Here is a 24,810-nt window from a genome sequence, read left to right as displayed (position 1 = left end):
CAAAAAACAATGGTTTAGCAGAAGCATTTTTTCTAGTAGTTCTTCTAACATTAGTTTTCCTGATGATTCAGATGGTGAAGAATCCACTTGCCAATGCAGGAGATGCGAGTTTGATCCCTGGGTTGGGAAGATCCCCTGGAAAAGGGAATGGCTACCCGCTCCAGTATTCTTGCCTGGGAAATTCCATGGACGGAGGAGCCTGGCAGGCTACAGTTTGTAGGATCACAAAGAGTCAAACACAACTGAGCAACTAACCCTTCCACTTTTCTAAAGGTAGATTAGTCAATCATTTTGTCTTATGGCTATATTTCAAGGCAGCAGTGAACTTGACAGTCACGTGAGGGCATTTATATACAAAGGTTAGACTCTAGTAATAATAAATTCACTCCTCTTTAGTTCAAGAATTCTCTGGAAAACACACAGAGATTTGGCGGCCCACTGTCTCCTGCTTTGGTGAATGGTAATGTGCCACTTAGGCCTGTAGGCCACCCGCTCTGCGCCCGGTGCCCTCCCATCAGCCCCAGGTACTGTCATGACACCCTGCCAGAAGTCTGAAGTGATAACGAGGCGGGTGACCAGCTTCTCTCTCAGGCCAGTGTAGCTGGGGAGGGGACTGACAGACATCTGTAAGCCATGAGAGAGAGACTTCCAGAAAGGATGTGGCCTGAAGGTATTTTCTCCAACCTGGAGCCAGGAAAACCTCTGGAACTTCTTCCTGTCAGGACCGGAAGGCAGTTACAGACATTGACAGATCTTCTGGTAGACATATTGGGTTGGCCAAAAAGTCCTTTCAGATTGGTACATAACATCTTACCGAAAAACCTGAATGAACTTGGCCAACTCAATATTTTATAGAAGGTGTCTGCTCTAGTCCAGTTTCCCCAGTGGATCAGCAGGTAGAGTACTCACCTTGCAATGCAGAAGACGCAAATAGACTCAGGTTCGATTCCTGGGTCGGGAAGATCCCCTGGAGAAGGAAATGGCAGCCCACTCCAGTATTCTTGCCTGGGAAATCCCATGGACAAAGGAGCCTGGTGGGCTGCAGTCCATGAGGTGGCAAAAGAGTCAAATATGACTTTGACTAGCGGTCTAGCCCACGCTTAGTTTTTAGTTCTATTTCCTGCCACCTTCCTGCTTGTATTCCCTGTCCCAGTCTCTAGGTCTGCCTCTCTTTAAATGGAGATGAGACAGCCATATAGACAATACCCAAGCCCTGATCCCAGGCCAGAAGCCTGGCCTACCTCTCAGCTGGCCCTGAGGCTAGATTACACTTGTGTGTGTGCTTACTCACTTCAGTTGGGTCCGACTCTTTGTGACCCCATGGACTGTAGCCCGCCAGGCTCCTCTGTCCATGGGATTCTCCAGGCAAGAATACTGGAGTGGGTTGCCATGCCCTCCTCCAGGGGATCTTCCCAACCCAGTGACTGAATCTGTGACTCTTATGTCTCCTGCATTGGCAAGTGAGTTCTTTACTGCTAGCGCTCCTTGGGAAGCCTTGTATAACATCTGGCAAGGGAATGGACACCTGGAATGTGCTTGTTACCTACTCACCCGAGTCCTTGTCCCCGAGCACCCTGCCTGCTCCTTCCGGTAGCTTGGTTTTCCATGTAGGCTTGTTGTCAGGGAGAGAATGGGCTGGACTTATGGAAACATGTATTCTGTTCCTGTGCAAATTAGGCTTTACACTGCGGAATCTTGGCTTGCTGTTTTGGTTTTATACCTCAGAACCATGATGTGGCTTGAAGTGATTCTGCTATTCAGAAAAGGGTCTGTTTTCATAGTGCTGAAGAATCAGGGATCTGAATCTGTCTCTCTGAGGACTGGACCCTGTATGATGATAAGTTGACAAAGGTAATGAATGCAAGTCCCGGGGTCTCCTAGGGGACAGCCTCTGGTCTTTCCCCAGGCAGTATGCCACCACAATCTCTGTCTTGCCCATGTCAGAGCTCTTCCTAATTAAATATCTGCATCGGCTGATGATGTAGTAATAACTGACAGCCGTCGGGCTCTTCATGTATATGATGATGCTGCGATCCTGAGAAGCAGGCAGCATTAATGTCTTCTGCACGTAAGAAAACTGAAGTTACTTAAGGAAGTTACAGTACTAGGGAGCGGTGGAGCCTCAGGGCCAGACCGCATCTTCTGGGTTCAGGGCATGTTCCATTTTGCCTTACCGCCTTTCCTTTAGCTTGTTAGTTCTTCATTTTATTAGGTCGATAGGTCTAGAAAGCCAAGTACTTAAAAACCCATTTTGGTAGTTTCTCTGCTCGAATCACCAGGAGCGGATGAACAATCTAAATGCATGTTCAGCCACTCAAAGATGTGATCTGTCCCCTGGCTGCGTGTCCCTCATCCATCATGCATGCTCCTAATAGAGGTGGCAGCCTTGCACAAAGGGGCGCTTTGCTTCCACTCTCAGCGCTGCTTCCTTTGAAGCATGCTACTGTTCAGGGCCCTGTTGAGATTTTGATTAAAAAAGACAGATATTGTGCCACTTCCATTAATGTTCTATTTCTACTGTAGCAAAATGTAGGCCCTTGCAACTTCCTCAGGGTAATTTAATTTTCCATGTCTGTTGGCAAGTTCAATTTTGAGTTTTACATAAAACACTAGAAAACAGTCAGCTGGCGTGGTCAGAGGTTATGCTTGTGATTCAGTGATTCTTTGAGGTCACTTTAACCCTTTTGCAACCCCGTCCCCTCTTCTGAATTTCAAAAACTGCTAGCTTTCTCATGTAAAAGAAAACCACTTTTATAAATATAAAGGGCCTAAGGTATTTAACTTTCTTTTGCCCTCCTCTCTCTGGTTATGGTAATGCCATTTGATTTTTTTTTTTTTATAATGTTCCCTAAAGGTAACAGAACCTCTGCAGGCTGAGAAATTATGAACATCTATTTTGAAAATGCCCAACGTATGATGACTAAAGTCAAGATAGCTCATTATATACCTGAGCAGCTTTAAAATGCTTCCACTGATGGTATGCCTTGTTTATATCTATCTATCTGTCTACATCTTGGTGGCCTAAACTTCACCTCACTCGATGTATATATAATTTGAAATAATTAATTCTGAGACTTACTGAAGATTTATGGATTATCTGAATCTGCCTTCTTGTTTTCTTTTTTACCATTAAAAAATTATTTATTTATCTTTTGACCACACCTAGAGGCATGTGGGATATTAGTTCCCCAACCAGGGATCAAGCTCAAGTCCTCTAAGTTGGAAGCATGGAGTCTTAACCACTGGATTGCCAGGGAAGTCTCCTTTCTTCTCTCTTTTGCTACTCAATATTGTTCTTTTTTTTTTTTTTTCAAAACTCATTAGCACTTTTCTGGTGTTGAAACCAGAATAGGAGGGTGGGGAAAGTCAAACAGATACATTTGACTTCTTTTGCAATTTGACCAAACCAGTGTTTTAGAAAAGTGTCAAATGAATCAAGCAACTGGCACACAATTTGGAGTTGCAGCTTCTATTAATTTTCTTCTGGGAGATGGGGTAGGGAGTAGATATGAATATTACCTTTCATCTCCTATTATGAACTTACTCCCTAAGGCGACTATTTTTTTTCTTAGGGTCCTAACTATCATACTTACAATACCATGTATTCAACTGACCACGTTCTCTTAAAAAAGATAAACTTGGGAAATAAGTGAGCTAGATATTAAAGTTTGTGTTTTTAAAACAGCTTCAAGATTATTGACTTCAAGAGTCACATTTATAGACTCCATTTAACCATAAATATAGATAAAACTGGAAGAATCCGGTTTTATGTCTTGAGTTTTTGTTGTGTTGTTTTTTAAACAGCTATCTTAACGGGAATCCATGCTTTCAAGGCACACCAAAGAATGACTTAGTGGAAACAAAAATGTTTCATACTTTTCAGTTTTAGTTACTAAAATTACTGTATGAGAAAAAGCTCGTAAAACACATGTTCCCTCAGCCCTAAAGCTTATCCACATTAGATTGGACTTGAAAACCCCTTTACAGAGCTTCCCTTCTTGCTAAGCATCTGCTCTGCCCTGAGGGGAAGGGCACAGCTGAGCTTGGAGACAGTTGGGGACCCAGGTGTCTGTCAGAAACCATCTCTTCAGTTCAGTTCAGTCCCTCAGTGGTGTCTGACTCTGTGACCCTGTGGACGGCAGCAAGCCAGGCTCCCCTGTCCTTCACCATCTCACGGAGCCTGCTCAAACTCATGTCCATCGAGTCGGTGATGCCATCCAACCATCTCATCCTCTGTCATCCCCTCCTCTTCCTGCCTTCAGTCTTTCCCAGCATCAGGGTCTTTTCAAATGAGTCAGCTCTTCGCATCAGGTGACCAAAGTATTGGAGCTTCAGCTTCAATATCGGTCCTTCCAATGAATGTTCAGGGTTGATTTCCTTTAGGATGGACTGGTTGGATCTCCTTGCTCTCCAAGGGACCCTCAGGAGTCTTCTCCACAGTTGGAAAGGATTAATTATTTGGCGCTCAACTTTCTTTATGGTCCAATTCTCACGTTCATCCATGACTACTGAACTCCCTCCTCAAACACTCGAGTGTACAGTGGCCTGAGAATATGATGGATTTCCCACTGCTTCTGAGAGTGGAGATGGTTGATTGATGGTTGAGATAACCTCTCATGTGTAGTTTTGTGTGAACCTAGGCTGGGTTGGTTTGGAAACGGACAGTATACACTGTGATCTTCTTCCGCTCGTATTTCCCTCTCCTGTTTCTTTTTGTTCTTCAGATCTGGTCAGATTAGGGAATATCAAAAGTCTGGTCCTTATGCAGCCCATCTGGAGAGAAAGCAGAGCAATTTTTTTTTCTGTCTAGGGCTTTAATGAGCATCTTGTTTCAGTAGACTTTCAGGAAATTCTTGTTAAATAATGAGAGTTTATCAGAGAAGAGTGTTATGTGAATGAAAATTTTATTTAAATAGATTTAGTGCTCTTTTACATCCATAATTTCTTTTAAAAATAATATGAGCATGATGAAGGCAAAGATCACACTTCTTTCTTGACCACTTCTGGGTGAAAGGGAAAGTCACTGCTTTACCACTTCTTCACCAAAGGACGAGGGAAAATTTAAATGATATTCTATATAGCTCGGTTACCCTTTGAATGTCAGTATGTTTTAAGTTCATTGTTTGTGTTACAAAGCTTTGGCATAAATTGATTACTGTCGAGGAGCCCGCGCTCTGGAGGCCTGTGGAGCTTGTATTAGCTGCTGGGCTTGAACTGGGATGGGGTGAGCTTGGCCTGGAAACCCTGTGACCCTCCACAAGGGGCAGTGACTTTGGGCTTGGATGGCCAGTCTGTGTGACAGGCCTGGGCCCGATGTTCGTGTCACTTCTAATCCTTGCAGACACCTGAAAGGAGACATCATTGTTCCGTTTGTCTTCAGGAAAACATGCTCAGTGAACTTAAGTGACTTGCCTAAGGGGACTGTTGTTGTTCAGTTGCTAAGCCATGTCCGACTTTTTGCAACCCCATGAACTGCAGCATGCCAGGCTTCCCTGTCCTTCACCATCTCCCGAAGTCTGCTCAAACTCGTGTCCATTGAGTTCGTGATGCCATTCAGCCATCTCATTCCCTGCTACCCCCTTCTTCTCCTCCTGCCCGCAGTCTTTCCCAGCATCAGGGTCTTTCCTAGTGACTTGGCTCTTTGCATCAGGTGGCCAAGCTATTGGACCTTCAGCATCCAGTCCTCCCAATGAATATTCAGCATTGATTTCCTTTAGGATTGACTGGTTTGATCTCCTTGCTCTCGGGACTCTCAAGAGTCTCAAAATCCTCACACTGGGATTTTAATCGTTGTATGTTTGATTTGAAAGCCCAAGTGTTTTTGCTTTTTTTCTCCATCCCTTTCTGTTTTTTGGTAAAGCCAGCAGTCAAACTATTTATACTGTTTGGATCTGGAGTTTCAGACTTACATCAATAAGCACAGCAGTAAGTGTATCACGCACCATTAAACAAAGTGTTTCCCACACATATCACTGAACACAGCTACACAACAACTGTGAGCCACTCAGCACAATTTTTCACACATATGTCAGTAACTGCAGTGTGTCCCCAGTGACTGAGGCCTCTTCTTGGATCACGGCCAGCTGTGTTTCAAAAGGTCAGGTGTCAAAAAAAAAAAAAAAAGAACTTCAGTAGTCTCCCCAGCAAGCTGGATGTGATTTGTTTTAACGTTTATTTTCTCCTTTTAAGGGATCTTGATTATCAGATGGTTATGCAGGCTTCTAGATACCCTGAAAAGTATCTGTAGGCCAAGTCAAACCATTATTGATCTGCATACCTGAAATTAATTACTCTGCCTTCCCAAGAGCTCTCTCTTAGCAAACTAGCCTTTAGGTTTACTCCCAAGGCCAACATGGGGAGAATTTGGAATAAGAAAAGTTATGAAATCAATTACATTTATCATAAGGATGTTTTCACTTATTGTTTTTCTTAGTTGTTTCAACTTTTGTTTTATATATTTTGAAGCCTGTATGCCAAGTCATTTCATTTGTATCTGACTCTTTGCAAGACTATAGACTATAACCCTCCAGGCTCCTCTGTCCATGGGATTCTCCAGGCAAGAATACTGGATTGGGTTGCCATGGCCTCCCCTCCTCCAGGGGATCTTCCTGACCCAGGGATTGAACCTGTGACTCTTATGTCCCCTGCATTAGCAGACAGGTTCTTTACTGCTAGTGCTCCTGGCAAGCCCATTTTGATGAAATGCTATATAAATACAAACCAAGAATTGTTTTATCTTCCTTATGGATTTACCCTTTTATCATTACAAAGCCCCAGTTTAATCTTTAGCAACATTCTTCCTTTTTTTTAAATTTTGGAATTTTAATTGTGGAAAAAACACATAGCGTGACATTTACCATCTTACCGTTTTTAAGGCTCTAGTTCAATCATGTTAAGCATATTCACATTGTTATGCTGTGGTTGTGCTGTTTCTTAAAATCTGCTTTGCCTGATGTTCATGTAACATGTGGTTTTCTTTTGTTTAGTGCTTGTATAGTATATCTGTTTTAATTTTTTTACTTTCGTTGTTTCTGTTCCCATATTAGTGTGCCCACTATAAGCAGCATAGTTTTAAAAAAAATCTAGCCTGGCAATTTTAGTCTTAGACTATGTAGTTCATTTTTCTTGGTATAATTAACTAGTTCATGTACTTAAGACTACTGTTTTACTGTTTGTTTTCTCTGTTTTTCTTCCTTCACGCCATCTTTGGAACTAGTCAACACTCCAAAAAATTGGTATTCCATTTTCTTCTTTTATTCCTTTATTTACTTGCCTTTATTTATTTTATTAAAAAGTAAAATAAAGTAAATTATAACCAACGGCAAGTAAATAAAGGAGGAACATGGAATAGCAAGTTTTTGAAATTATTGATTAGTTCCAAAGATGGTGTAAAAGAGGAAAAACAAAGAAAACAAATAGTAAAATAGTAGTCTCTATTTTATTTTAGTATTTAGGGATTACAACATGCATACTAGACTTAATAAGAATCTACTATGAATTAGTACTTTTTAAACATTTCCTGGAAAATGTAAGCATATAGAACACTTTGCATTGATCCCATTTGTTTGTGCTATTGTCATATATTTTAATTTTGCATATACTTTATAATTCTTAAGACGCTATTCTTATGGTTTTATACAGTCAATATTTGTTTGGTTTGACATACCTACTTATATAGTCTATTACTCTTCATGCTTTCTTTCATTTCCATTCTTCCACCTGGAATAATTTTCTTCTGCCTAAAAAATTCACAATAGTAGTTATTTTACTCTAGACCTGCTGGCTCTGAACTCTCTGTATTTAATTTATCTAAAAGCATCTTTATTTTTTCTTCATTAAAACAAAAACTCTATGCGAGTATAATATACATACAGGAAAGGGCTCACATAATAAGCATCCAGCTCAGGGGATTTCTACAAACCGAATTCAGTTCAAGATACTGACCGTGACCGTGACCAGCATTCCAGGAGCCGTCACGCTCCTTTCCAGTCACTGCTCCCCCTAAAGCAAGCTCACCCTCCCGACTCTGAGATTGTGGATTACACCAGGCTGCTTTTGTGTTTTGTGTGTATGGAATCATATGTAAGATGCTCTTTTGAGGTTAAGTTCTTTTCTCAGTTATATTTGTGAGACTCACTCCTATTGTTGCATTTAGTCATAAAGAGTGGTTGTCAACCTCTGTAGCGTTCTGTTGTGTGGATATACCAATATCCGTTTATACATTTTACTATTTATAGACCTTTGGATAGTTGACAGTTTTGGTTGATTGATACAGTGCCATTATGAATATTTTTAGCACAGACTTCCTGTCCTTATCAGATGCAAAATCCATTCACTGTATCCCAGGAGATCCAAAAGTCCTCACCAATTCTGGCGTCAACTCCATGTCTGGAGGCTCTCAGAATCATCTAAACATGGAGGAGACTTGAGCTGTGATGCCTCTTGAAGCAAAATTCCTTAACAGCTGTGAACTTGTGAAACTAGACACATTACTTCCAAAACACAATGCTTAGAATACAAAATACAATACAATACGTGTTTCCAAAATACAATGGTATGGCAAGCATAGGAGAGACATTTCTATTCTGAAAGGGAGAAACTGGAAAGAAGAAAGAGATGATGAATCCAAAGCAAGTTTGAAACCTAGCAAGGCTGGTTCCATTAGATCTTCAGGTTCAAGGACAATCCTTTGTGACTTGACTCTCCTCCCTCTGACCTCATGCGGGCAGCGGTGTTGCTCCCACAGTCCTGGATGGCAGCTCCGCCCCTGAGCCTCTGGCCGGGGGCCCTGCCTCCAAGGCTCTGGGTGGCAGCTGGTCTCGAAGGTTCCGGTGACAGCAGCCTGGCCCTCTGAAGTCAAGGACAAGACAGCTCTGTCCCCCCGGGCCTGTGCCCTCTGAAGCTGCAGTGACAGTGGCGACCGCCCATCTCTGAATCACCTTCGGGCATATTCATCCCTTTTCTTGAAGGATAAGGCATGTGTGTGTGCTCGGTCATGTCCAACTCTTTGTGACCCTATGGACTGCAGCCCGCCAGGCCCCTCTGTCCATGGGATTTGTCATGCAAGACTACTAGAGTGGATTGCCATGCCCTCCTCCATGGGATCTTCCCTTCCCAGGGATTGAACCCAAGTCTTGAGGATTGAACCCGCATCTCTATGTCTCCTGCCTTGGCAGCTGGGTTCTTCACCCACTAGTGCCCCCCCGGGAAGCCCAGGATAAGGCACATTCACAGTGAAATGGCTCTATCATTCAGTCTTGTAGAAGCCCAGAAGCCCAGAAGCCTTCCTTCATTTTCCCCATTGTATCCTCCACCCCAACCTGGCAGTGTTCCTCCTGGTGTAATCTCATCTCTGTTCCTGGCCTCTACTGAGCTGGCTGCTGGACAGTCTCTTTATGTGTGACTGTCCAGCCACACCGTGGCTGGTGTGGACACACCAGCATTTTTGGCAATGTGGATCGACTGAGGATCTACCATATCTTTAGTTTCTGGTTCCGTTTTGCATAACAATTTTTTTTTCTTTACTGTATCTCTCTCCTTCTGACATTTCACTATAAGCAGTAGGAGAAACCAGGTCATATTTTTTTCCTTCCACATGGATATCCAGTGGCCCAGACTGTTTATTGAAAAGATAAATCTTTTTGTAGTGAGTTACCTCTTTGCACTGAGTTGCTTCTTTGCTATTGCTATTAATCAGGGGACCATGTGTATGTGGGTCTCTTTCTGACACCTCTGTTATATTCCATAGGTCAGTCTGTCTATTCTTATATCATTACCATCTTGACTCTCTAACAGGGGTTAATATAAGTAGAATAAGATCCCAGTTTTGTTCTTCTAAATTACTTCATTTACTTTTAACTCTTTTCATTTCTACAAGAGGAACTGGTGAATTATGTAAAAACAGTGGCTTGAATTTAATTTTGATTGTACTGAATCTGCAAGTCTTTTAAAAATATCTCTTATTCAGTGTTGAAGTCTTGCACATATTTCAGATTTAGTTCTAGGAATTTGATGCTCTTTGATGCTACGGTAAAATATATCTTTTCACATTTTTCATTTTTGTAGGTTGTTTCTGTTAGATATATAATTCCAAGTTGGCAGTTATTTTCTTTGAGCAAGTAACTGGATTTAAATTAAACATGTTATTCCATTATCTCCTAGATGCTATCATTTTATTTTTGAAAAGCCAGCATCAGTCCTCTTGTTGCTACTTGAAGGTGATGTGTCATATTTTATTTGACTGTTTTTTAAAGTTTTCTCTTTGTTTTTCATGGTTTTACTGTATCAGTCTCCAAAGATGTCCCTGTAATGAATCATCCTCCTAGTATTTTTATTCTCCCCTTTGGAAAACAGAAAACAAACTGGTTCTTGTAACTCACTCTCCTCCAATAGGGCACATCTGCTTTGACACTGTGATTTCCGGAGCTCAGGCGTAAGTCTTGCTGCTTATCTGGCCTCCTGGGACGCTCACTCTTTGGATACACACTCTGAGAACCTGACTGTTAAGATGTGAAATTACTCTGGGACCATAATGCTTTTAGAGAATCAAGCCACATGGAGAGGCACTGGAAGATCAGTTCTGGGAGAGAGAAAAGGGGTGCAGGAGGTGGAGAGGGAGAGGAAGAGAAAGAAAGAGAAGTGAGAAGCCTGATGGAAGAGTGACTGGGCTTTTAAGCGATCTGGCCTGGGCGAGATCTCAGACGACTGCAGCCCTGCCGCTGTTTATGGCTGTTGTGCAAGAGACCCTAAGCAAGAACTGTGTAGCTGACGTTGGTCAATCTACATACAGAGCTATGAGATCTGAGAATAAATTAAGACATCAAGTTATGGGGTGGCAGTTACATAGTAAGAGACAAATGGAACTGAAAATGATATCTAGACGTAGGTATGATTGAAATAAAACCTTAACGTGTGTGGCATCACCTTTGGGACTAGGAGGAAGTAGGATCCTGGAAGATCCTCAAAGGAACTGTTAAAGCAACTGGAAGGACAGGGAAGGGGCTATTACCAGAGGCTGGAGGAAGGGCAAAGTGTGTTACGTACTGGCAGAAAATATAGAGTGACTGATGCCTGGTGTAACACGAACAATAGGAAATGTACCTAATGAAATAGTGTACCTGCATAAGGAGAGTTCCAGAAAGAATGTCAGTAGTGCTAGTTGGTTATTTTTAGCCATGTATGATAAAATATTATATAAGAGCAGGAAAGAAGCTATAGAGGAACTTTTTCAGTTTCTAGCAGAAATCAGAGAAAATATAAAGGATCCCGGGCTTACTAAGTGTAAAAATAAAACTGTATCTTCTTTCCAGCCTCTACATATGGCAAAGGCTCTCAATATCAGTCCTGGTCTCAGGATAGAGATTATCTCAAGGGTACAGCTATAAAGCACATTGTTAAGTTTTCAGAATGATGTAAGGGTGCACTCCATTAGAATTAGACAAAATTTTTCTTGGAATCTTAAAGGTGTTATTCTTCAGCTTCCTGACTTTCAACACAGGCAGACTGGGGCCTGGAACAAAAAAGATTTCTGAGTGGAGTCTTGTCTAGTGGAGTGAATCCCACTACTGTCACAGGAAGCCCAAATCTTTAAGAGAATTGTACTGACAGAAACGTCGTAAGCTCCGACCACAGTGGGTGGAAGTAGTTCAAAATGAAAAAATCCTCTGGGTCCCTAATCTTATATAAGCAGGAAGCAGGCTGAGACTGCTACTTACCTGCAAAGATGGATCACTTCTTGTGGAAAAAGAAAGTTTGCAATAATAATCAAGAGGGAGGAGACCCAATCCCGGAGGGTGGAACCAAGAACCTTAGTAAACAACTCCCCAAACAGCTCTAATCAGGGAACTGGCAACATATGCCCGAGTGAATTTCAGAATTGCATAGGATTAGTGGCTGCTACCTGACGTGACTCTTGTTCTCTCTGTCCCCAACCTGACCTCTGACCCCCACTTTTGAGCAGCAGTGTCTGTCAGTTACAGCACTCTAGTGTTACCACAGTTATCACGCTCTGCTGTGTTGAGCATGTGAGTGAATGATTTGTATTTGTAGGTCTTCAGATTGAGAGGAGCTATACTCAGGGGTTGCACCCGAGGGCCCCAGGTGGCCCCAGTGGAAAAGAGCCCGCCTGCCAATGCAGTAGATGTAAGAGACGCGGGTTCACTCCCCGGGTCGGGAAGATCCCCTGGAGCAGGACGAGACAACCCTCCCCCTAGTATTCTTGCCTGGGGAAGCCCAAGGACAGAGAAGGCTGGCGGGCTACAGTCCATGAGTTTGAAACGACTTAGCACACACAAGCCTTATTGACATTTGGGCCTTATTTAAATAGTTTATGCTTGGCTTCTTGTCATTGGAAGTGTCGGAACTAGCAGATATTTTGGGAGGAGTGTGGTTTACTTTCTTATACTTTTCTTTTGTCCAAGATCTTGTTTTGGCTGTTCCCAGATGCTTTTGATGCCTATAAAGAGATGTTTTTGCGTTTTACTCATTTTATATTTGTTCTTAGAAGGAAGGTCAGTCTGATACAAGCTACTCTGTCATAGTCCAAGAAGTCTGAGTCTCTCGTGAGGATGCCTTTTGAGAACATGGTATATTACATTATATGTTATATATATTATATTATATGTTACATATATTATATTTTATATATTATATATAATATAATATATAGCATAAGTTGTGTATATATTATTTATGTATAAATGAGTTTTATAATTTGTGAGAAATATTTTAAACAAAATGAGGGTAACATTGGTCAAATCCTTTGATGAACAACCTACACTATTTTCTAAATGTGAAGTATTCATTCATGAAAAGTGGATAAATCTGGATTTCCAGGTAATAAATTGCTTCTTTCCAGACTCCACAGAGTTCACTCAAGCCCTCGGAAAAAAAAAAAGGTATTTAAATATCAGGAACAAACACTTAATTCAGTGACAGAAGGGAGGTTTATGCTATCCCTAACACTCTACAGTTTAGGGGTTTTTTTTTGACAACTATCTTTGCCCGTTCAAACATGATCAACTTTAGTATTAACAGAATGAGAACAAGGTATTGTTTAATGCAGTTTATTTGTCTAAGGAAGAGAGTCATATGCCTCCTAGCTTACAAAGCATGTTAATATCAAAATCTAATTCTTCGAATTTGGATGTGACAAGCATAAAATAGCAAAGTATGCCAGTACTAACCCCCTCCTGCCTCCCTCTTTCTAGAAGAAGAAGACTTCATTTGCTTTACTTATCATGTGTCATTCCGTTACTTGTTCCAGACAAACTAGTCAGCAACCATAGTACTTCCATGGCTTCCCAGGTGGCGACAATGGTAAAGAACCTGCCTGCCGATACGGAAGACATAAGAGACGCAGGCCCGATCCCTGGGTCGGGAAGATCCCTTGGAGAAGGACATGGCAACCCACTCCAGTATTCTTGCTTGGAGAATCCTATGGACAGAGGAGCCCGGCAGGGCTGCAACACAAAGAGTCAAACACGACTGAGGTGACTGAGCATGTATTCCATAGCATGGAATCCATAGTTGAATTACAGGCAGGGGAATAATGAAATATTTAATGACATGCGTACCAATCAGTCAGAACATGACTGATCAATGAGCTGCCTGATCAATCAGGAAAGGGATCAGACATGAGCAAGACACGGCTGTTCCTGACAGAGCAGCCCAACAGCGAGTTGGGTTACGGCCGCCATGTTTTTTTGACAGAGAAAAAGTAAGAAAATGAGAAGCTAAAACAATTCTCCTACCAGGTCATATTGCAGTATTATAGGATGGACTACATTTTTCTTTGTCTTAAAAAGTTTAATTCTGTTGCCAGATATTTCAAACAGAAACTGCCACAAGTGAAAAGCTTTCTTAGTACAATTTATTTCCTTTCAAGTTACAAAAGAATTTCGAAAGAAAAACTTTTCATCTTATCACACTCCTGCTTTTTTCTTGAAGGAAGTCTCCAGGGTAATGAAGTAGTGGGTGACTTCTGAGGAAGAGGAATGTGAACAAGGAGATAATTCGGTGTTTTCCTTTATCACTGAAATTGAAACAAAGTATGTGGTTGTATTAATGAAAAGAAAGCATCCAAGGCCAAAAAGAAAAAAAAAAAAAGGAACTATACTTCTCAAGATGTAGAAAAATATTTTCCATTTAATGAGATAATTTGCTTGAGGAAAATTTGAAATATTGAAAGGAAGAAAGATAAGTTAAATTATATTTTGTGTGGTGGGAGGGAGCAGAAATGGGGTAATTTGTCATAGAATCAGGATTTCGTGGCTCGGAGGAAAATTAAATGCCATCACGTCCTCTCCTGTCCTATTTTACATAAAGAAATGGAGATCCAGAGAGCTTGAGTGCCTTGCTCAGGGTCGTACATCTAGTTATTTACCAAGAAAAAGAGAAAAGTAGGAAAAAAAAAACCTAGTTCCTGAAACAAATAGCTTTTTCCCCTATTTTTAGGATTGCAAGTACCAGGGTAATGGATTAGCTCTAAATTAAAAACAAACAAACAAACAAAAAACTTGGGAAAATCACCTTCCTCTTCCCTGAGGCCTTCTGTTGTTGCTGCAGCTGCCCAGATCCATTCTTGGAAAATCCTATCCCCCGTCTAAACGCCCCCTGCCCTCACCAGAGCCCTCAGAACTCTGTCAGGTGAGAGCTGTCATCCGCTAAGTAGATTGTTGTTTAGTCACTAAGTCGTGTCCGACTCCTTATGACCCCATGGGCTGTAGCCCACCAGGCTCCTCTGTCCATGGGATTTTCCAGGTGAGAACACTGGGTGGGTTGCCATTTCTTCCTCCAGGGGATCTTCCTGACCCAGGGACTGAACCGTCAGCTCCTGCATTGGTAGGCGGGTTCTTTACCACAGAGACAGCAGGGAAGCCAGTTAAATATATAGAGGGTGATAACCGGAATTTTGGAGGTGACTTTTATCCCTCTCCATTTTGAGGAATTGGTTTGCTTGTTTGCTTTTCTTTCAGCATTTTTAATTGTGGTAAAATACACGTTTAACCCCTTTAACCATTTTTAAGTGTATGACTCAGTAGTATTCAGTACGTTGACATTGCTGTGCGGCCATCACCACCATCCACCTCCAGAACTCTCCATGTCGTGCGTGACTGAAGCTTGGTCTCCATTCAACAGCAGCCCCCGGGAACCCCCGCTCCTCTCTCTGCCCCTGTGGCTGTAACCACTCTAGCTGCCTCATACAAGCGGCGTGCCTTTCTGTGACTGGCTTGTTTCATGTAGCCTCACGTTCTCAAGTTTCATCCACACTCGAGCGTGTGCCAGAATGTCCTTCCTTTGTAAAGTGAGTTAGTCACTCAGTTGTATCCGACTCTTTGCTACCCCATGGACGGAAGCCCACCGGGCTCCTCTGTCTGTGGCATTCTCCAGGCAAGAGTACTGGAGTTGCTTTTTAAAGCTGAGTAATAGTCCATCTTGTGTGTACACCACATTTTCTTTGTTTATCTATTTGATGGATACATGGATTTTTTTTTCCACCACTTCCCTTATTACTGACCCATTTTGGAAATGCATGTGCAGTTCCAAAGTGCACGTTCAAGAGAAGGTTGGAGACATTAGTATTTCATGTTCCTCATGTTACAGAGGCATAAACCTCATATTAATTTACAGACATAATGCACTAGGATACTTTTTTCTATAAGCTTATTTAGTTGTGGGAAGAGAAAAGTGGCTCACAGCTGGTCTGGCCCTTGATGTTTGAGGCCATAGATACTTCTTTCTTTTTGTTTTTTTGTTTTTTGTTTTTTTTGGTTGTGCCATGTGGCTTGAGGGAGTTTAGTTCCCTGACCAAGGATTGAACCTGAGCCATGGCAATAAAAGTGCCGGGCCCTAACTCCAGGACCACCAAAGAAATCCCATAGGTATTTCTTAACGTGATAGAATTCATGACAGATGGACATGGAAGGCATCTTAAAGAAAGCAGCTGGATGGAGTTTGAGCATTTGGGCTTCACCATCAGGAACACCTAGGCTCAGGTTTCTAGGGCTTTCTTAACCCTGCAGACAGGACTGTAGTTCTCAAGTCAGAATCTTGTAGACGTCCCTGAACACGTATCAGCTTATATCCTGAACTCTTCCTTCACTAGGCTTCAAGTCATCCCCAGGCATAAAGGGAAGGCATTTGCCATCTCATTCTCTCCTCTGACTTTATCTCTTACACTATTACACAGGTGTCATTATTTTTTTTAACATTTTATATTCTTTTGGGGGGTATAGCCCATTAACAAACAATGTGTGGTAGTTTCAGGTGAATAGCAAAGGGACTCAGCCATGCATATGTATCCATTTCCCCCCAAACTCCTCCCCCATCCAGAATGCCACATAACATGCAGAGAATTTCATGTGCTAAATAGCAGTGTCCTTGTTGGTTATCCATTTTAGTTCCCCGACCGGGGATGGAACCTGTGGCCCTTGCAGTGGAAGCTCCAAGTCTTCACCTCTAGACCTCCAGGGCAGGCCGGTTATCCATTTTAAATGTAGCAGAGTGTACATGTCCATCCCAAACTCCCTATCTATTCCTTCCCCTCACCGGCAACCTTAAATTCATTATCTGAGTCTGTGAGTCTGTTTTGTAAGTAAGTTCATTTGTATCATTTCTGTTTAGATTCCACATATAAAGCATGTCATATGTTTCTCCTTCTCGTCTGACTGACTTCACTCAGTATGACACTCATGTCGCTGCACATGGCATTATCTCTTTTTAATGATGGAGAAATATTCCATTGTATATATGTACCACATCTTCTCTATTCATTCCTCTATCGATGGACATTTAGGTTACTTCCAGGTCTTGGCTATTGTAAACAGTGGTGCAGTGAACATTGGTTTGTACACCTCATTTTGCATCATGCCCATGAGTGGGATTGGAGGGTCATATGGTAGCTCTGTTTTTAGATTTTTAAGGAACCTTCATACTATTCTCCATAGTGACTCCACTAATTTGCATTCCCACCAGCAGTGTAGGAGGTTTCCCTTCTCTCCACACCCTTTCCAGCATTTGTTGTTTGTGGATTTTTTGGTGATAACCATTCTGGCTGGTGGGAGGTGGTATCTCATTGTAGTTTTGATTTGCATTTCTCTAATAATTAGCAATGTGGGACATCTTTTCATGCACCATTTTATTCCCTTTTTGTCAATTAAAAAAGATCCCTGAATGCATATCAATTAGTGAAGATGGATACTTGGTCAGTGGTGTCTACTTCATGCCTGTGTATCTGGTTCTCATCTTTAGTCCAGCAAGTAGGTTTGGAAGGTCTTTCGCGGCGTTGATGAGGACTGCCTGGCATTTGGGAAGTATTCAAGAAACCACGATTGAACTGAACTGACTCTCATGTAGGGGAAGGAAATCACTAATGGTGGGTTTGTTGGTTTGTTGGCAGGTGGTAAGTGATCAGGTCTGGGTGAAGAGAATTGTTTTAGGAGAAGAGAACTGTGGCAGGAACACCAAACGGGAAGCTGAGGCAGCCATCAGGGTGATCTGGGCTTGAGCAGGAAAGGGACCATCAGGGTGAAGCAATGGGGCCAAAGCTGGAAGACAGTGGGGACGGGAGAACTGGGAGAGGACTTAAAGACTGTGTTTGCTGTGACTCAAGAGAGTAGCTTCCGGAAACACCCCCTCCTCCTGGGTAGAAGTTGTAGAGGATTGATATTCCCGTGTCCCATCCTTTATGGCCCCTGCCCACCCCACGTCCTCCCAGCACCTTTATCCCTTGGCTCCATTCATTGACGTGGAAGAGGACAGACTAGACGACGACTCTGATGAGGTTTGCCTTGGGAGAGTTGGGCGGATGGTGATGAGATGACCATCATTCGATCCATATGACGTAGAGGTCAAGTGATCTGCGCAAGATCAGTGAACAGATTGATGACCACATTATGTGCCCTTATTGTGCTGAAAGCTCCCAGCCAGAATAGCTTCTACCTCATTACCCCCACGGCCTCTTCCCATTTCATAAAAATGTCTACACTCAGAACATGCTCAAACAACTTTCAGAAATGTCATTAAAATTAAGAAGATACTTAAAAGGACACATGAGAAGCCACATTCAACAAGTACAGAAATAAATTAGAGATGAGAAAAATATTAAAATACCTGACCTGCGTGGGTATCTGCATAATATTTAAAATTATCTCATCCATTTAGTTCTAGTGTTTGGTGTCCTAATCTGAAACATGAAAAATGTTCTCATGGAGAGGCAGGCAAACTGAAGGAGGATATTTTAATATACAGTGAAATATAAATTAAAAAGCTCTTTAAAGCTATTAGTAAAAGTACTGAAATACATTAGCAGGTGCATAGGTTCAACTTTGGATGAATGTTCTTTGAAATCGGATTCATCACCAAAATTAATCTGAGAGGTGTCAAATCTGTGCTGGGTTAAAGAGGTGACAAATGGGAAGATTTCACTGACGTTCCAAATTGTAAAAGGATCAGAATTAATAATCCTCTGTCATGAGAAACCTGATCACTTAGGAGTTTAAGAAGCTTATGCTTTGTTAAGAGAGTGGAAAAGAAATCTGAAATATTGCTGGTGAAGGTAGTAGTCTGGTCGCCAGTTGGATTGATGTGGTTTGATAAATAACTTCAAATTAACCACAGGCAACCACAAAGATGTGTGTCTGAAACTATCACATGAGTCAGCGTTCATGTCTTTCAACAGGCTGGTCAATTCAGTCTCTTAGGATGGAGTAAGTACAGTACTTTCCTCCTTCATATTTTTTTTTTAATTGAAGTATAGTTGATTTACAATACTGTGTTATTTTCAGGTGTATAGCACAGTGATCCAATTATGTATGTTCATTTTCAAATTCTTTTCCTTTATAGTTTTAATACAAAGTATTCAGCATAGTTCCCTGGGCTGTACAGGAGGTCCTTGGTGGGCGTGTACTTTATATATAGTAGTATAAATATGTAAATCCCAAGCTCCTAATTCATCCCTCCCTTCCCTTCCCCCTTTGGTAACAATACGTTCGTTTTCTATGTCTGTGGGTCAGATTCTGTTGTGTAACTCGGTTCATTTGTATCCTTTTTCGTTTTTTAGATTCCATGTATAAGCAGTACCATATGATATTTGTCTTCCTCTGGCTTATTCACTTAGTGTAGTAATCTCTAGGTCAATCTGTGTTGCTGCAGATGGCATCGCTTCATTCCTTGTTATGACTGAGCAATATTCTGTTGTATAACATGCATGTACCGCGTCTCCTTCATCCACTCATCTGTTGATGAACATATAGGTTGCTTCCGTGTCTTGGCTTTTTGCGAACAGTGCTGTTACAAAGATAGGGGTATGTGTGTCTTTTTGAATTACAGTGTTCTCTGGATTGGTAGAGCCATTATGGAGAACAGTGTGGAGATTCCTTAAGAAACTAACAGTAAAGTTACCATGTGGTCCCGCAGTTCCATTCCTGGGCAATATGTCTGGAGGTAACTATACTCAAAAAGATGCGTGCACACCAGTGTTTGTCTCCTTCCTTGTATTTCATTCAGAGCTTCTGGAGGTCATTCTCTTTAGAAACATCACTCTTCCTTCACCATCAGCTTCTATCAGTATTATGGCTCCTCACTCATATGGACTCACATCATGGAAATGAGCATAAAGAGAATGGGGAGCAGGGAAATGGGAATGCTGCAACACTCCACATATTTACCTGACTTCAAATACCTCAAGTAACACTTTTTCTTAGTCAGAATAACATACCCCTTGACTATTTCACAGGCAGTTTTCCATGTTCCAAATGGTGAGTTCGAGTTTACGTATTAACTCACGTGTGTGCATCTCTGCAACATGATCTCAAGGTTAGGCAGATGGTCCCCTGGCGGCTCAGCTATAAAGAATCTGCCTACCATCACAGGAGACACAGGTTCAATTCCTGGGTTGGGAAGATCCCCTGGGGAAGGAAATGGCAACCCACTCCAATATTTTTGCCTGGGGAATCCCATGGACAGAGGAGCCTGGTGGACTACAGCCCATGGGGTCACAAAGAGTACGACATGACTTAGCAACTAAACAACAAATGCCTGGCACCCTGCTTGATTAGGCATGGGAAGCAATGGGAAGGGATATGGCTGATGAGTCTTATGAGCTGGGCTTATGATGCTTTTCTCTAAGAACAAAGCTAGGGCTGGTATTTGAGCCTGCTACCAGCTTTGCCTCTTGGTTGAAGCAGGGGGCTGCCTGAGGTTTAGCAGCCCTGGGATCGGCATGGTCCCTGAAACTGAACCTCTGAAAAATCGAACAGCTATAGGAGGACTCAGCCCTCAAGTCCTCAACTAAGCCTCCAGTGCATCCCCTGTTTGTGCCTGTGACTCTAGGGATAGTTCAGCTGGGGGACCAGAGTATATTTTAGAGTCACTTGGTGGTGTATGGATCCTTAGTTTTATCTCTCATCCAAAAAAATGATGGCTTTCGGAGACCATCCTTTGGAAAATGGCCTCTAAATAGGTTGGAAGAGAAAAAAAGAATCTTACACACTTTATGCTTCTGAGTACCTAATAGGTATCTGATCTATCATGTTTCCGAAATAGAATTCTTAATGCCTCTTCTACTGAACCTATTAACTGTTCCCATCTGAATAATGGAACCATCATCTCCTTAGTTACTGAGGCCCCAAATCTAGATGTTACCCTTAGTTTTAATGAGCTCAGTCTCCCTTGCATGCTGGAGTCTGTGGAGCCTCTGTCTGTGCTTATCCTCACCTTAGGGCTTTGTACCTTCATGCGTCTTGCTCAATCAGTGCCCAGGGCAAGGGATCTTCCCCTAACAGGAAGCTGGGTGCCAAGCTGTCACTTGGCTCCAGATTATTCTTTCTCTTCTGGGTCTTCCCCCTCGTTCTGGGTCTGGGATGAAATTTCTTTTATCACTTAAGCCTGTGCTTCGGAAGGCCCCTGGCCAGTTCCATCAGTATACCTGGCCCCTCCCTCTATGGAAAGTGGACAGAGTCTTTGCCTGGGACCCACTGGCCAAGACTGGCACCCACTTCAGATGCATTTTTAAAAAATTAAATAAAATTATTTTGGGGGGCCATACCCTGTGGCATGTAGATTCTTAATTCCACAACCAGGGATAGAACCTGCACCCCCTGCATTGGGGGCAGAGTCTTAACTACTGGACTTCCCAGGGAGTCCCTAGTTGCAGTTTTACTGCATCACTTCTCTTTTCTGCGAGTGCTGTTCCAACCAGTGTCTTGCGTGTTGAGTTCTTCTTGGAGCCTTGGAACCTGTAGGAGAGGTGGTGGGCTGCAACCTGTGGGTGCCTACCGCTGATGGTTGGCATCTCTGATCTCTGCTGTTCTCCACGTGGTGTGAATTCTCACTGGGGCTTGATAAACAACTCTTCCTGTGCCACACACCACTGTTGACTCTGTCAGCATACGCTTCCCTCAGAGCTTGGTGTGGTTGGCATTCCTTTATTCAAATACCACCTCCTCCAGGAAGCCTTCCACCACCACCCTATTTAAAGTTATCTAATTGAATAACTGTGTATTCACACAGTCACTGTTGGTACCTAATATTGTTTGCGTGTCTGCCTCTTCCTCGAAGCTTTTTGAGAGCTGGAGTTTTATTCTTAATCACTGTCACAATCTCAGTATCTAGACTAGAGCCTGGCTCAGAGTCAATATCCATTACAGTGTTTATTGAAGGAGGCAATGGACAACTTCTAATTATAAATAGGTGAACCTGCAGTTCTCTACTCCTCTGCCCCACCCCAGACTCCCAGGATCTTTCTCCCTTGACTCTATGATATCACTGTGTTTACAATTTAATCATTCTACACTCACTTTATTTGGGCTACCAGGTATATATTCTCATAAAGTGCAGGGTATATTAGTCTGCACTTCACCTGTAACATACATGCAAGATAACCTGCATACACAGGAAAACTTTGTAAACTGCAAGATACTGTGCAAATGCTGGCTTTTCTTATTGGCTTAATTCCTGAGTCCTAAGACTTCACAGGGACTCCTTGGCACTTCCATGGAGGGATCAGAGCTTCCCACCTTTCTTCACCCTGAGAAACCTAACTTTTATTTCTTCTATGCTTTGCTGCTAAAAACATATGAAAAATCACTGATTTCACCACACCCTTGGCCTATGCATTAATCTCCTTTGCAACATCTCTTACGGTTGGTTGTCCAGCCTTTGCTTGAATACAACCAGTGACAGGAAGATCATTACTTGAGGATGTAGCTCTTTTAGGACAATTCTATTTTAGTTCTATTCTATGTTAGGACCATTTGTTTTGTTCTTGTTTCATAATTCTTTCGGTCAAGAGAGAAGAAAGACTAGCTAACTGATTCCACGGTTGGGTCCTGGTTACAGCTTTCCTCTGTAAACATTTTGCATGCACAGATAGTCATTCTAGGCATTTTGGTGATTCATGCCTGGTGTAGAGATGAGTAGACTCATTCTGAGTAGAGAAGGGGGTAGGCATTCTACTCCCCACCCCACTTTCAGTTTTACATCTTAGCAGTGAGATAAATCCATGAAGGGAATCTGGATCACAGCAAGCAATTCAGCAGACAGTCCAATCATTCCTCCTCATCCAGGGTTCTCACTTTCTGTGCTTTTATGTACCTGGCAGCAACTGCAGGCCTCAAGCACTGAGTGGGGAATTCCAGAAATGAATGATTTATAAGTTTTAATGCTGTCGTAAGTAGCGTGATGACATCTCCTGCCATCCTACTTCATCCCACCTCGCCCGTGAACCACCTCTTGGTCCTGCCTGTTAGTCACGTAGTAACCATCTGGTTTGTCAGACTGATGGTCTGTGGTACTCTGGGGCTTGTGTTCGAGATACCCTCATTTTATTTAATAATGGCCCCAAGGTATTAATACAAGAGTAGTGATGCTGGCAACTCAGATATTCTTTTAATTTATGTGCCTAATTTACACGTTAAACTTTATCACAGGTGTGTATGTGTAGGAAAAGACATTGTATAGTTAGAGTTCAGTGCTATCCGTGGCTTCAGGCATCCACTGGGGGTCTTGGAACACATGCCCTGTGGGTAAGGGAGGGCTGGCTCATAAGATGTGGGACTGAGAGATAGAGAAAGAAAGGAATAGACGTGGATTTCTGAGGGCCTATTGTCTGCTAAATCGCCATTATTTTTTTATATGCAATACTTCCAAAATCCAATCTTAGATGCAATTATCTTGAAGCCCAGATACATTTAAAGAAATGGTAAAATGGTATAAAATTCACAGCTAGTAAGTGGTGGAGTTGAGATTTCTAAGTTTGTCTGATTCTGAAATTTGAGTTCTTTTCTCTACTCCACAATTTGAGTTCTGGGCCTGCAGGGACTCTGGCCACTACCAGCATTGTCATCAATATTGTTATAAAAACACACCTTGTTTTACAGTCACTAATGTCTACTTAATAATTTTTTCTGGCCTCAGTTTGCTTACCTGCAAAATGGGGATAATAACCATAGCTTTATCACAGGGTTGTTATGATGAAAAATGTCAGTGACAGGTTATGCGCTTGGTGTTTGCCTGGTCCATAGTTAATTAGCACGGGCTATATGGCCACTTTTGAATCTTATTATTATTCCATGCCAGGTCCTTCCCTGAGTCAATTAGGGAGCACAAGGGCATTCACACATGCTTAGCTGAATGAGGAACACAGGAAAAAAATGTGTCTGTTAGAACATTTAGCCCCTTGTTTGCCTAGGAGCCTGACTGATGAACTGGATCCTGAAGCCAGGGCCTCCGTGCGGGCGAGGAGCGAGGGGGCCGTGAAGGTAGTAGAGGGGAAACACTCCAGTTGCTTCCAGGCTGAGAAGGACACGGATGGTGCATACAGCTTGCATTCGGCTGGATGTAAGTGGGGGGCAGCTCACTTGATAGGCACCCAGACCCGCTCAAAAGCATCACCACAACACGGGTTCTATCCGTGTTCTATTCGTGACCTCCTGATACAGGAAACAAACCCGTTAAACCAAATAGGATTAAGCTGCAAAGCCTGGCTGGTCTCCCTGCTTGTCTCATGGGCTGTGGAGCCCAATCTCTGAGCCCAGACTGTCCCACGGCCCCGGTGAGCTCCAGGCCCGGGCACACTCCTCTAATGTGTCACAATTACTGAGACAGCTGTGCTAAGTAACTTTCCACGGATCCGCTCGGCAAACTCGCAGCGTGTTCAATAGCCCTCAAAATTTGTCATTTGGAACCTGCGGTGAGCTGGTAGGGCGGTGCTTATACTGAGCTGCGGCGGAATAAATGCAGTCACCTCAAGAGATTGCATGTTTCCTTTGAAGTGGAGCGCAGGTCGAAGAGGCGGGTTCTTTCAGCTTCCTTCCTATCTCAGTTTAGCACGTGGAAGGGGAAGGAAGGGAAGCAGCAAAGACAGCCCAGGTGCGATGGGTGCGGAGCGGGAACCCGGACGTCGCCCGGGAGCAGGCGTGGGCTTTGTTGGGATGCTATTTTTGCATTAGCAGAGCAAGAACGGCCTGCGAGTACAGGGTGAATTTTCCAGTAGCACTGCCAGGGGTGCTGGGCGGGGTGCCCGCTGTCAAACACGGCTGGTGACCGGGCTGGGAATGTCTCTGGGGACACCCTTACTAGACTCAAACACTCCCCGCGTGTTGTCTCTGGGGAGTGGCCCTTTGGCGCCCAGATGGCTGCGAAGAAGCACTGGTTCTTTACCCAGAACACAAGCCAGAAGCTAACCCAGGCCTGCAAAACGCCTCCTGTCGTGATCCAGAGAGCTGGGGCCCAAGCCCCTGCCCTGCACCCCGGGGAAGAGGCAAAAGTGGGCCAGGAGGGAGCCGGCGGCTCGGGGGGCTCCCAGCCCGC

The 24,810-nt window shown here is 42.9% G+C and overlaps 1 protein-coding gene across 1 annotated transcript in view; it reads left to right on the top strand.

Moving 5' to 3' along the window:
- The window catches only part of LOC136144501 (protocadherin-8-like), a 73,442-nt gene extending 48,899 nt beyond the window's left edge, over positions 1 to 24,543 (top strand). The window contains 3 exon segments of the mRNA XM_065902396.1: positions 8,747 to 8,831; positions 23,690 to 23,759; positions 24,328 to 24,543. Of these exon segments, the coding sequence (XP_065758468.1) occupies positions 8,747 to 8,831; positions 23,690 to 23,759; positions 24,328 to 24,543 (371 nt within the window).
- Positions 24,544 to 24,810: the final 267 nt, after the last annotated feature.

Source organism: Muntiacus reevesi, chromosome 11 (assembly GCF_963930625.1).
Source record: "Muntiacus reevesi chromosome 11, mMunRee1.1, whole genome shotgun sequence".
NCBI lineage: Eukaryota > Metazoa > Chordata > Mammalia > Artiodactyla > Cervidae > Muntiacus > Muntiacus reevesi.
Note: the sequence above shows the minus strand (reverse complement) of the source record. Positions and strands in the feature narration are given on the sequence as shown.